Source organism: Narcine bancroftii, chromosome 4 (assembly GCF_036971445.1).
Source record: "Narcine bancroftii isolate sNarBan1 chromosome 4, sNarBan1.hap1, whole genome shotgun sequence".
NCBI classification, from domain to species: domain Eukaryota; kingdom Metazoa; phylum Chordata; class Chondrichthyes; order Torpediniformes; family Narcinidae; genus Narcine; species Narcine bancroftii.
Window position 1 is genome coordinate 195249365 of NC_091472.1, and position 14606 is coordinate 195263970.

Here is a 14606-nt window from a genome sequence, read left to right on the forward strand (position 1 = left end):
GCAGCAAACAGGTGAAGCTGCCATGAGGAAATTGAGATATGAGGCACAGACAGTAGCCCTTTTTCAACTGGCATCCCAGGTAATTGGTCGTGTCCCAGTTAAAGAAGCTGTTTTTGCTGTTTCCACTAGGCCACTTTTAACTGGCACACAAACTGCTTTCCCACCGACCACAATTCATCTCTAGGGATAGGAGAGGCTACCTTCAGGGATGCAACTTGTCCTTTTCTCCCACTGGTTTAATCGGCACGCTGACATCATCTGATGCTGGGAATTTGAGTAGGGGTTGATTTGACACACCGGCGTGTTGATTCAATTACTTTTCCACTGGTCCCTTAACCAGTAAATTGGCTGTCAATTCCTGGGACAAGGTGCCAGTGGAAAAGGAGCTTGTATGATCTCTAAACAAAATACCCAAAGAGGAAGTAGCTGATGTGCATATGCAACAGAGAGCAATGAGGTGCGTACAATCACTGTTCCAGCTGCAGAAGTCATTCCAGTTAAGTCAGTTCCAGAAAATATATTCTTCCTACACTACCTTTTGGATGAATGGCCTGATGCAATAAACTTCAGTTGTTGATAGTAGTCTATGTCATTTGAAAGAAGAGTAGTTCAAGCAAATTGTAACAGTAGTAAGAGCAGGAAAGAACAACACACAATCTAAAAGTTCCTTACACTCGGTCTTGTTACTAATCCCAAAGATAAACTCCATTGAGGGACTGAGGGTTTACACCAGTTGTTAAGGTACACATTTTGCCATTCCAATCTATCATACAATTTCACACACTTGGAACTTCAACCAAAGAATCTTGATTCAACTCCACAGTACATGTTCTCTGCTCAAATACAGAAGTGGACTTGCATTTGGTAATACTGACCTTCAACTTGTTGAATGGTCCTCTGAACCTGATTCGAGAACTTTAGTACAGTTATTAAGAACTCATCTCTAATGAACTGAATATTTCGTGAATCCCCTCCTGCTCTCGAGTCTGCTATGCTAAATTTGTCCATTTGAAACTTTGCAGAACTTAAAAAGCGGGATGAACCTTTCCTTTGGTCAATTGCTCTAGTGTGCTGATGAGCCAAAAGTGGCATGAACACCTGTGAAGGCATAAAATACAATATTTATACATTTTCAAATCAGTGAAGTAGCTTCATCTGAATTGTCATACATTTAAAATGTTTCTATCTCCAAGGTTTCATGTATACATGGAACATGAAACACTACAGACCTTTCAGCCACAATGTTATAACTCGCCAATGGAAACAAACTCCACAACAATCTACCTTTTCCCTATCTCACACCGAATGTGATGATGTAATGGGGGGGTGTGGGCGGGAGCATATTATACTGACTGCTGGTATAACAGATGGAGATGATATCCCACTGGCCAGTTTAGTGGTGGTTATAGTTTTTATTATATTATATTAATAAAACCCCAGAATTAGTACACCATTTGTCTGGTCCATGTCTATGGCATATCAATTTTGTAAACAGACTATCAGTCATGGATACTTCCCTGAAACCTGGAAGACCTGAGATAGATCAAGATACCACCTGAGCTGGACAAATTTTTCACCACTGGCTCCAGTGTTTTGAAGCCTACATGTGAGTGAACAACGTTGTGTAAGATGAAGTGAAAATGGACCATCTTGTGGCTCTCCTCAGAGAAGTACCCTACTCCGTAATTAGGGAGACAGCTGTCTACCAGAATGCACTGAATCTCCTCAGAACCTATTATGATATGGCACAAAACACTTTGTTTGCAAGACATTAAGCCAATAAGACAATAAGCCAGAAGAGAGTGAAAATGCTTTTGTACTCACACTAAAAGCGCTATCCAGAGTCTGTGCCTGCGCTTTTGTCACGGCTGAAGCCCACCGAGAATCTTTGATGCTGGACGCATTCATAAGTGGATTGGAGTCAGGGTACATCAGGCAATGTTTACTGGAGACCCTGGGCCTAACCTTTAATGCTGCTCTACAAATTTGAGGGCTGCACTACAAAGTGGTAAAGCCCACAAAAAAGAAAGAAGTGCTGAAGCGGCACCCCCAAGGCCCACCCGCAGTGATGACCCACTGCTGAGCGCCACTAAACCTCAGCATAAAAGCCGCTACAGAAGATACTACTTCTGCGGTTTGGTGTTGCACATTCGCTCTCAGTGCACTGCGCGGCAAGCCAAGTGTGCCAACTGTGGAAAGTGAGGACAGAGTGGGACAGAGCCTGCCAGGTGTGAGAGTCCTTGCCTAGCTCACACCGTAAGCTGAAGAGTAAGAAGAAGCAGCGCTCAAGCACTACTAATAAGCAGGGGCACCACCGCAAGACTGCTGTGTTGACCTGGAGAGCCAATGATTCATCTAGTTCTTCTTCTGAAATCGTAAGTGGAACTGCCAGCAACATGGCAAACTCCGACAGATCGCCACCATGGGAGACCCTGCTCTGGCATCGATGATGATAAATCAAGAGGAACCCCACAGCCTGAAGCATTCCACAATGAAGGTGGAAGTAAACTGTTTGTTCAATTCGGGGAGCATTGACAGCTATATTCACCCTAAGACTGCTAGCACCCTGAATCTTACACAAAATTTCTATAGTTTGTTCTGGACCAAAACGAGACATTACAAGTTGCTGTAAAATAACCCTGAGGTACAGGGAAATGAATATTCACTTTGCTGACTGATCAAAAATCTGTTGCCTAAATGTTCAACACTAAATTGAAGAGCAAAATTAAAAACGATAAGATCCTGCGTTGATGAATTGAGTTTTCTACTTATGATTACAATATACTCTATCACCCAGGAAAATTCAATGACCCTCCGGACACGCTTTCTCGCATGACCTGTCCAAGTCTGCAGCTAGACCGTTTGAAATACCTCCACAATGAATTACGTAACCCAGGGATCACTAGATTTTATCATTATATGAAGTCCCTCATTTTGCCGTACTCACGAGAAGACATCAAGAAACTGACTAATGAGTGTCCCGTCTGTGCGGAGTGTAAACCTCACTATTATAAACCTTCCACTTCCACATTGATTAAGGCGTCTAGACCATTTGAAAGCCTCAACGTGGATTTTAAAGGACCATTACCCTCAAATAATAAGAATTCCTATTTCCTTAACATCAATGATGAATTCTCTCGTTTTCCCTTCACAATACCATGTGCTGACGTTTCTGCTAGTTCTGTTATTAAATGTCTTGATATGATTTTTAGTATTTTCAGTTATCCTGACTTCATTCATAGTGACAGAGGGTCAGCTTTCATGAGTTCTGAACTTAGGCAATAACTTCTTGATAGGAGATAGCTACTAGTCATACTACAATCGCAGTAACAGTACAATCTAGAAACTAATCCTCTTACGCTAAAATTTAAAGTTCTCCTCACCAGCTGCTGGCAAGATGCGCTGCCGGAAGCCTTAAACTCTATCTGTACACGGCTTTGTACAGCTACCAATGAGACTCCCCACCAGCGTCTTATTGTTTTCCCTAGAAAATCAAAACCTAGATCGACCTTGCCGACTTGGCTATCTAAGCCCGGAGAAGTTGTATTAAGAAAACATGTTAGACCCAGCAAAGCTGACCCACTTGTAGAGCATGTTCAACTGCTTCATGCTAATCCACAGTATGCTCATGTTATTCCTGATGGAAGAAAGGACACTGTTTCCCTTAGGGATCTAGCCTCGCCTGATCTACAGCCTGCTAGCCCTTCCACTGACTTGACTCCTTCTCTACCCTCCCCTTCATGATAAACATTCGAGAAACAATACTCTCTTCATGGGAATGTTTCCTTGCACTCTCCACTCCCTTCCACACCTGGCGACAGAGGTCCTTCCGTTAGAGATAAGACTCCTCCATCTGTGCCCTGACAAAGATCAATACGAATCTCAAAGCCTCCTCAGAGGCTCTGTCATGACCATTTCTAATCTTAGCCATAATTACAGTGAGTGGAGTCACCCTGTATTATCTCAGGCTTGCAGCCTGTTTTTTTTTCTTTCTGTTATGTGATCTCATTTGTTTGTTACCCTTGATCTTCTGTGATTTTTTTTTTTGCTTTTGCCATTATTGTATTTTATTAAAATTGGTCAATTTTTGTGGGGGGTGAATGTAATGGGGGAGCGTATTATACTGACTGCTTGCTATTGGCTATAGCTATAGAGATACTCCACCCTGCTGGTATAACAGATGGAGATGCTTTCCCACTGGCCAGTTTAGTGGTGGTTATAGTCTGTTAATAAAAGCCCAGTATTAATATAACACTTCTCTGGTCCATTTCTATGGCATATCACCCATAATCCTCTATTTTTCTTACATCCACGTGCCTATCTAAGGGTTTTTGAATGTACCTATTGTACCAGCCAACACCAGCATCCCTGGTAATGCATTAATTCCAGGCACCCACAACTATCTGTGTAAAAAAACTTACCTCTGACATCTCCCCTAAACTTTGTTCCATTTTTACTCATTAGAAGATAAAAAACTAAGAATAAACAACTGCAAATCTACAAGTCTGCTCTTCATAAATAAAAACAAAAAATTCTGAAAACACTCAGCAGGTCAGGCACCATCAAAACTAATTAAAAGACTCAACCTTACTGAGCTGTTGCCAAGAAATGTGAGGCATCCAATATCCTCCAAAGTAGGTACTTTCACACTTCTGCCTAACCCCTTCATATTAATGCAAAAAAAACCAGCCTGCTGTTGGGCTACAGTGGGTTGAGCAGCATCAATGAAGAAAACGAACAGTCAATATTTGGAGCCCAAAGCTTTCATCAAGACTTCCATTCCAACAGGTTATTTCCCTTTGGTTCCATCTTATACACTTTTCCCCTGATAGTTTCCATTATATCATTATCATCACCTTCTTTATTTATCAAATTCCAGAAAAACTTTGTTTCCACATCTCTCTACACCAGCTGTACCCTGCTTCACCCACCTGGCCCACTTTTCTTGCCTCTTTCTCCTGTATGGCACCTACCAATCAATTCTCTCCAACATTCTTCACCCCCACCATGGTTCATAAATCATCAACTGACCCCCATCCCAGCCTTCCCACCTGCCTTTATTACACAGGCTATCTCCCCTCTGCACTCTCAATCTAGATGAGGGGTTTTGTCCAGAAATACTGTATCAACAATTCTTTTTCTCCCACTGATGCTGCTTTACCCACTTAAGTTCCTCCAGTGATTTTTGTTTTATTTGGACACAATTGTTTGACTTCGGAGAGTTGAGTATCTCAAATATTATTGAGCCCTTAAGGTTGAGTCAAACTTCAAGTGACCATGAGTAGGTTGAGTACAGTAAGAATTTTATACCCAGTAAATCTTTAGTTAGAACATAAAAGACAAAGACAGCAAGTGGGATTTTAAGCCAAGTACCAGATGGATGTGCAATTATGTACAGCAAAGACCTGTACTGAGTTCTAAGGTTCATGAAGATGTATCAATTGGTCAGATAAGGAGAGAATGTTGAATCAAATTCCCAACAATTAGTTATTCAAATATTTGGATTGAGAGTCAATATCGACCTATAACCTTCCAACACATTAGGCTTCATTTCCTGAGCTTCAATCCATTCACTGGGCCCCCCGGTTCCTACACTTCACTAGATTCACTGGGCCCCAGGTTCCTACACTTCAATAGATTCACTGGGCCCCAGGTTCCTACAATTCAATCCACTCACTGGGCCACAGGTTCCTGCTCTTCAATCCACTTACTGGGCCCCAGGTTCCCACCCTTCAATCCACTCACAGGGCCCCAGGTTCAATACAATTCACCAAGGCCCCATTTTCCACATTCTATTTAAACTAACTAAGGTCATGATACCCGTGTTTCCTTCAAATTTTACTGTGTGTACAGCAAAATCTTTGATAATACTGTGTAACATCCAAAAGTAATTTTAAAAAATGTGTTGGATATTGATAGAAATAACATCCAACATTCTGTCAGATCAGCTCATCCAGCACCAAAAACAAAGAAACTTGGGATAACAAGTCAGAATTTTACATTAATACTTAGTCTACAAGTGGGAAAGTCTTCAACATACAGAAAAAAAGGGGGCGTGGCAAGATGGCGTAGAGACTAGACGTGTAATCCCTGCCCTCTCTGGTCAGACTTTTAAGTATCCATTTTTTTAACCCTTTATTTTTAATTTTAAAACTTTAATTTTTAGTTTGATATTTTGGTGAACCATTATGGCTGCTAATGTAAAAAAAAACTCAGTTACAAAAGAAAATACAGTTTCGAAGTGCAGAAGAATTGGGACCTAAACGACTTGAAACAGCCTCGGATCCATTTTCAGTGATCCCAAGCTTCAACGATCGCCGGTGGGGACAAAGGTTAAGGTAACAGCTACTCACCAGTCTCAAGATGGCACTGGTTCGACCCGTTCTGTGGAGGAAGGAGCGGACTCCTGAGAAGTTGGGCACGAGCCTGGAGGCTTGTTACAAAGAACACCCCCATTGGAAGAGACAGGAGCGCGGAGAAAGAGAACTGTGACAGTAGACATGCAGTCTATAGTGACTGTGGGCTTGGGTAGCGCCATTAATTAAAGAACTCCGTAATTTTATGAAAAAATGATCTGCGGGGGGATGGCAGCGACGACCCCCTGAGGAAGTCAGGAGTCGTCGTTGGGTGTCCAAACTCACAGCAAAATTACTAGAATGCTGTCTTTTGAAGAACAACTAGAAGAGGACTTACCTTAGTCCTACCACTGCACAGGAAATGGAAGAAGAACTGGAAGAAAGTGAGTTACAACTTATGGAATCAGATCCTGCATTTCAAACTGCACCTCAGCCTGTTTATATGATGTTTGAAGGTATTGCTTCTTATTTGGATGTTATTACTGGTCAATTGAACCAGCTGGTTCAAATGAATACTGATATAAGTTTAGACCTAACTGTGGTTAAGGCAGAACCTAAAGAAAATTGGGAAAACTTAAAAAAATTTGAAGCTTCCTTTTCTTTATGTAAACAACAGGTACAATCCAAGACAGAAACAATAGTAAAGGTGGAAAAATCAGTTAAAGATTTCAGATCCTGGGAAAAAGAGTTAATAAAAAAAATAGACTATTTGAAAAATCAAAGCAGAAGAAATAATGTGAAAATTGTGGGTTTGCCAGAAGGTATAGAAGGTCAAGATCCGTTCAAATTTTTTAAAAATTGGATTCCCCAGATTTTGGGGGAAGAGTCCTTTCCTGATGGATTGGTATTGGAAAGAGCACATGGAGCTTTAAGAAGAACACCCCTACCTGGTCAACCTCCAAGAGCTGTGATAATTCATTGTTTGAACTGTTTGGACAGAGAGACAATTCTTCGACTTGCAGTTCAAAATGCAAGACAAAGGCAAGCTCCAATGATGGTTCAGAATAGTAGAGTTTTCTTCTACCCTGATTTGAGTCAAGATATCATCAGACGTCGACGTGAATTTAATCCAGTTAAAGATGTTTTATGGCGTAAAGGTTACAAATTTGCTTTTCATTATCCTGCTGTGTTGAAAGTATTTTCTGGAAACTATCAGTCTTAATTCTTTGAGAGTGAGCATGAAGCAATGGTTTTTGCTAATTCGTTATCAGATGTCAGAGGACAAAGAAGAAGTCCACCATTATCTCCTAAAAGAAAATCTGATGGACTTTGAAATGGGCAAAATGGCAGAAGTGGAAAGAACGGGAATGGAAAGAGCTCACCTACTCTTGAAATGAGTTCACCATCTGGACTGGAATCTCAAGGCTGATTTTTTTTTTGTAATATGTTAATATTTTTGATTGGCTGGCTGGGGAGGAGGGGATTGCACTAACTTCTTTGTTAGTCATCAGTCACTAGTAGGTAATCCATGCCCAGTTTCTTTAGGGAATTACAACCTTTTGGTAGTTTTTTTTGTTGTTTTTCTTTTTTCTTATTAACAAATATTATTTTTACTTTAGGGTCTATATATTTTAATTTGGGGGTCCTCTATATATATATATATATATATATATATATATATACACATAAAATTTCTCTTTCTTTGTTATTATTAATTTTGTGATTATTTTTGGTATTTAGTAATTGTATTACATATGTCAAATTTGAAATTTGCTATCTTTAATGTTCAGGGATTAAATAACCCGATCAAGCGTAAGCGAGTTTTGGCTTATATCAAAAAGATGAAGATTGATATTGCTTTTTTACAGGAGACACATTTGAATGAAAAAGAATGTATGAAATTGAAGAGGGACTGGGTTGGACATGTTTTTTTTTTCATTTAACTCCAAAGCTAAGGGAGTAGCAATTTTGAAACATAAAAATTTATCTTTTGAATTACAATCAATGGAAATGAATGCAGGACGTATTCTTAAATTGAATTGTAAGAATTTTAATGAATTTTGGACTTTACTTATATGCACCAAATGTGGATGATGAAGCATTTATTTCTGATGCATTTTTGCTTCTGGGACAAGCTAATGAAAATGTTCTGGTTGGAGGAGATTTTAACTGTGTTTTGGAACCTTTATTAGATAAATCTCCAAAAAATGTTAAAAAATCTAAATTGGCAATTCAAATTCAAGCTTTGATGAAAGATTTTAATTTAGTGGACATTTGGCGATGTCTTAACCCAACAGAGAAGGATTTCTCTTTTTATTCATTTAAACATGAATCTTTTTCAATTAGTATCGGCACATTTACAGGAGAAAATATTGCAAGCAGAATATAAAAGTCGGGTAATTTCAGATCATTCTTTGTTGTATTTTAGTTATGAGAGTTCTGAAAAAGTTCGTGCAGCTTCTCGTTGGAGATTCAATACGATGTTGTCTTTAAAAAAAGCAGAATTTATTGAATTTTTTAAAAAACAAATCAATTTCTTTTTGGAAGAAAATGTTAACTCCGTTCAGAGTAAATTTATATTGTGGGATCCTATGAAAGCTTACTTGAGAGGTCAAATAATTAGTTATACCTCTAAGGTTAAAAAGAATTATTTAACTGAGAGCCTCGAATTAGAGAAACAGATTAATGAATTAGAAAAGGAATTTCAGAGAGATGTGACAGAACAGCAGACGATAGAATTGTCGAGATTGAAATTGAAATACAATATGTTGCAATCTTATCAATTTGAATGCTTGATTAAGGATATTAATCTTACTTTTTCTGAGGATGACTGGTTAGATATTTGTCATGGTAGTGTTACTAGATTGATAAATGTTCGTAATGCAATGGTTAATTACAATTTTTTACATCAATTGTATTTAACACCTGAAAAGTTTTTAAAAATATGGTTTTAGTGAATCTGACTCTTGTTTTAGATGTGGTAATTCGGTTGGAACTTTTTTTCATGCTGTTTGGTTATGTGTACATATACAATCTTTTTGGAAAGCAATTCAATTGTTTTTGGAACATTTGATTAAGATCAAAATACTTTTAGACCCGACCATATTTTTGTTGGGTGAGTTGAAGCCTTTGAAAGATTTGGGATTAGACAAATTTCAGATTGCTTTTGTATATTTAGCTTTCTCTGTAGCAAAAAAATGTATAGCAAGTACATGGAAAAATGCTAATGTGATTGATATTAATAGATGGCATAATGAGATGAAAACTTGTTTGGTAATGGAAAAAAATCATGTATGTTTTACATGCTAATTATTCTTTTTTCTTAATAAGTAGTCTTTATATTCAGAATATTTACATTTAAATTTACCTTGATTAGATTTTAGTAAATATATTTCAGCTTTTTTTTCTCTTTGGCTCTCCTAAAGAGAGCTGGCTAAGAGGGGGAGGGGGGTTCTTCTTTCTTTTTTTTTCTCTTCTTTTTTTAATATAATTTTTTTTAATTGTTCATAATATGTACTTTATTTTACTGTATGTAATAACCTTGTTGAACGAATAAATAAAGTTATCAAAACATACAGAAAGAAATAATATACAGTCCACAAAATAATCATGTCTAAATGCTGAAATTTTTTTTTAAATCCTTCAAAGTTGGCGATAAGTTACCAAGTATAAGAGTGGAGAATATACTTAAAGAAATTATTAAATTCACTGACCATTTTTTAAGTTATTATAGAATATGTGAAAATATAATTTGGAATGGAATAAATTTCAATTGAATGGTTAACAAAACCTTGTAATAAAATATTTTCTATAATTCAACTAATCATCCATAAACCATTGAGGTGAACCATCCAATCATTTCATTATAAAACTTTGTCATGCTTAGATTTAGTTCCTTCTGTTTTATTGTTTACCTAGTAATTTCCACTGACATAAATGTTATTAAAGCAGCATTTCTAACAACATTGTACCAATCATTTGGTGATTTTATGGTTTTACCTGTGTTAAAATTTGATGTAACATCAACAAAGAATTTCCATTCAGCATGCCAAACTCCAGCATTTTAGGCATTAGTAAATTGGTCTCCTTCATGTCATTAGGTTCAGTAATGGTTTCTGGAGAGACACCATGAACATTTAAGTACAAGAAAGTGACAATACGTAGTATTCTGTAAATTTTCTAATGCATTCAGAATCAAAACAAAAATCACAAAGAAATATCCAGGATAATAGCAGTCAGTGATCTTTAATCCGTGAATCAGAACATTGCAGGTCTGAATCCTACTCCACAGCCTTGTGCCTGTAATCAAGAATAGAGTGCTGCACTGTCATCGAGTCCATACCAAACATTCAGCACCCATTTTACAGTAACCCTATGTTTATTCTCTCCACATTTTCTTCAATTCCCCCAGATTCTATCACTCACCTGCACACTAGGAGCAATTTACAGCAGCCAATTAACTAAGCAACCAAGAGGAAAACACACATGATCAAGATTCAAGATTCTAATATTGTCATGTAATAGTACTGAATATGTAATATTACACGAAATTGCCTTCTTCCTGCCGTAAAGCAGACAGAGTCACCATTAGTATTACCCAGTGCTCCTTGCAGTAAAAGAGAAACAAAAGAGAGACCCTGATTGACCATGGGTTTGCCTCCAGCACCTCCCATAGCCTCTGCAGTCACTCAGATTACTGTTCGATTCATCAGCAACCCGAGCTCCAGATCCAAACCTGATTTCATATGTATTGACAGAATTACCACTAATTGGTAGTGCAAAAAAAAACAGAATTGTAAACAGATAACAAATGTAAACAAACTGACTGTGCAATACAGAGAGAATAAAAAAGACAATCAATAAAGTGCACAAGTAAGAATCCTTAAATGAATCTCTGATCAAGTTTGTCATTGAGGAGACTGATGGTTGAGGGGTAGCAGCAGTTCCTGAACCTGGTAGAGTGAGTCTTGTGGCACCAACACTATTTCCTGATGACAGTAGTGAGAACAGAGCGTGTGCTGGGTGGTGTGGGTCTTTGACGATTCTGCTGCTCTCCGATAGCAGTGTTCCTTGTAGATGTATTCAATAGTGGGGAGTGTTTGCTTGTGATTTCCACTACTTTTTGGAGGGCTTTACACTCAAGGATATTGATGTACCCTTACCAGACCGTAATGCAGCTGGTCAGCACATTTTTCACCACATCTCTGTTAAAATTTGACAGGGTTTCTGGTGTCATATCAAACCTCCTCAAACTCCTGAGGAAGTAGAGGTGCTAATGTGCTTTCTTCCATTGGTTAGATCCAGGAAATAGTGACTCTGAGATAGTGACTGCCAAAAACTTAAATTTGCTCACCCTCTCCACCTCTGATCCCCAATGATCACTGGATTGTAAACCTCTGGCTTTCCTTTCCTGAAGTCAAAAATCAGCTACTTAGTTTTGGTGACATTGAGTGCAAGGTTATTATTGGTGCACCATTCAGCCAAGTTTTCAATCTCCATCCTGTATGCTGACTCATCCCCTTCCTTTATACAACACACTACCATAGTATCGTTGGCAAATTTATAGATGGTGTTACTGTCATAGGTCGTAGGTGTAAAGTGAGTAGAGCTGGGGGATAAGAACACAGCCCTATAGTGCTCCAATACTGAAGGAGATTGTGGAGGAAATATTCTTACCAATCTTCACTGTGGTCTGGAGGTGAGGAAATCCATGATCTAATTACAGTAGGGTGTTAACTCCCAGGACTTGGAGTTTGCTTATCAGTCTTGAGGGGATGATGGTGTTAAATGCCATAATGTAGTTGATAAAGAGCAACCTCATGTATGCATCTTTGCTGTCCAGGTGTTCCAGGGCTTTGTGTAGGGCTAGTAAGATGGCATCCACCTAGACCTGTTGCTGCAATAGGCAAACTGGAACATACATGTCACCATTTTTTTAATTTTTTTTTTATTTTTCACACTGTGAACCATATTAACCAAAATATGTACAAGTGTTTCTCATTAAATATACACAGTGGCATTTTCTCCCTTTTTTCCCCCTTTCCCTCCCTCCCCTCTTCCCATCCCCCTCCAAAATCAATAAATATTCAACATATACATTACAATAAAACCATAAACCAATATCTTCACACAAAGGAAAATAAACAAGAAAAATGCATCATCTATTTGTTACACACTGAATCTAGTCGTTTTGTCTTCTTCTCATTTTAGGGGATGGAGGTCGGAGGCAAGCTCTCTCTGTTATGTTCCACGTATGGTTCCCAAATTTGTTCAAACAACGTGACTTTATTTTTTAAATTATATGTTATTTTTTCCAATGGAATACATTTATTCATTTCCATGTACCATTGCTGTATTCTCATGCTCTCTTCCATTTTCCAAGTTGACATTATATTTTTTTTTGCTACTGCTCAGGCTATCATAATAAATTTTTTTGCGCTTTATCCAATTTGAGGCCTAATTCTTTACTTCTTATGTTACTTAAAAGAAAGATCTCTGGATATTTTGGTATGTTATTTTTTTGTGATTTTATTTAATATCTGATTTAGTTCTTCCCAAAACGTATTCACTTTCGTACATACCCAAATTGCATGTACTGTTGTTCCCATTTCCTTCTTACAGCGAAAACATCTATCTGATAATGTTGAATCCCATTCTTTTAACTTTTGGGGCATGATATAACCTGTACACCAATTATATTGTATCATGCGTAACCTTGCGTTTATTATATTCTTCATAGTTCCAGAACATAACTTTTCCCATTTTTTATTTTTTATCATAAAGATCCTTTTCCCACTTTTATTTGGGTTTATAGCTTATTTCATCATTTTCCTTATCTTGCAGCTTGATGTACATGTTCATTATAAATCTTTTAATTATCATTGTGTCTGTAATCACATATTCAAAGCTGCTTCCTTCAGGTAATCTCAAGCTGTTTCCCAATTTGTCCTTTAAATAAGCTTTCAGTTGATGATATGCAAACATTGCACCATGAGTTATTCCACATTTGTACTTCAACTGTGCAAATTTTAATAAATTATTTCCCAAAAAACAATTTTCTATTCTTTTGATTCCTTTTCCCTCCCATTCTCTAAAGGAAAGGTTAACTATTGTAAAAGGGATTAGTGGATTTTACGACAATAATAATTTTGGTATTTGGTAATTCATTTTTTTTCCTTTCTCAGTGGATCTTCTTCCATGTCTGCCTGTCCCGCATCGGACTTGTCAGCCACAAACGAGCCTGCAGCTGACGTGGACATTTACCCCCTCCATAAATCTTCGTCCGCGAAGCCAAGCCAAAGAAGTAAATGATGCAATACAGGTGAGCTTTTATATTACACCAACTTTTCATCCCACTTATAAAGTATATGTTCCGGTACCTTCCCTCCTATTTTATCTAGTTCTATCTTAGTCCAATCTGGTTTTTCACTTATCTGGTAAAAATCTGATAAATACCTTAATTGTGTGGCTCTGTAATGATTTCTAAAGTTTGATAACTACAAACCACCTTTGGTTATACCTCTCGGTTTCCTCCCTTTCCACAAGAATTTCCTTATTATTCTCTTTAGTTCATTAAAAAAAAATTCTCTTAAGGGAATTGGTAACATTTGAAATAAGTATTGTATCCATGGGAACACGTTCATTTTAATGCAGTTTACCCTCCCTATCAACATTAGCGATAATTCTTTCCAATGTTGTAAGTCTTCCTGCAATTTCTTTATTAGTGGCTGATAATTTAGTTTGTACAAGTGGCTAAAGTTATTATCTAACCTGATACCTAGGTATCAGATTGCTTGTGTTTTCCATTTAAATGGTGATTCTTTTTTTAATTCTGTATAATCCACCTTAGTCATTGGCATCACTTCACTTTCCTTTGCGTTGATCTTGTACCCCAATATTTCTCCATATTCCTTTAATTTCTTAAGTAATTCTTTTATTGATATCTCTGGTTCGGTTAGGTATACTATGATGTCATTTGCAAATAAACTGATTTTATACTCCTTCTCCTTCATCTTTATCCCTTTTATTTTATTTTCTATTCTTATCAGTTCTGCCAAAGGATCTATTGCTAAGGCAAACAATGAGGGGAATAATGGACATTCCTGTCAAGTTGACCTACTTAATTTAAATTGATTTGATACACATTCATTTACTGCTACCTTCGCCATCGGTCCATTATAAATGCTTTGATCCAATTTATATATTTTTCAGGTAGATTGAACTTCTGTAATACTTTAAATAAGTAGTTCCACTCTACTCTGTCAAAGGCTTTTTCTGCGTCTAAAGCAACAGCCACTGTTGGTTTCTTAT

At 37.5% G+C, this 14606-nt stretch overlaps 1 protein-coding gene across 3 annotated transcripts in view; it reads right to left on the minus strand.

Annotated features, from left to right (window-relative positions):
• The window catches only part of dnah10 (dynein axonemal heavy chain 10), a 677292-nt gene that overhangs the window by 621051 nt on the left and 41635 nt on the right, over window positions 1–14606 (minus strand). For 2 of the 3 annotated variants that reach the window (XM_069933473.1, XM_069933472.1), the window contains exons 5-6: window positions 10296–10411; window positions 876–1098 (exon numbers count right to left, since the gene is read on the minus strand). In XM_069933473.1, coding sequence (XP_069789574.1) covers window positions 876–1098; window positions 10296–10411 — 339 coding nt within the window. Of the gene's footprint in view, window positions 1–875; window positions 1099–10295; window positions 10412–11972; window positions 12184–14606 lie in introns of those variants that run through there. The other variant, XM_069933474.1, reaches the window with a different exon arrangement.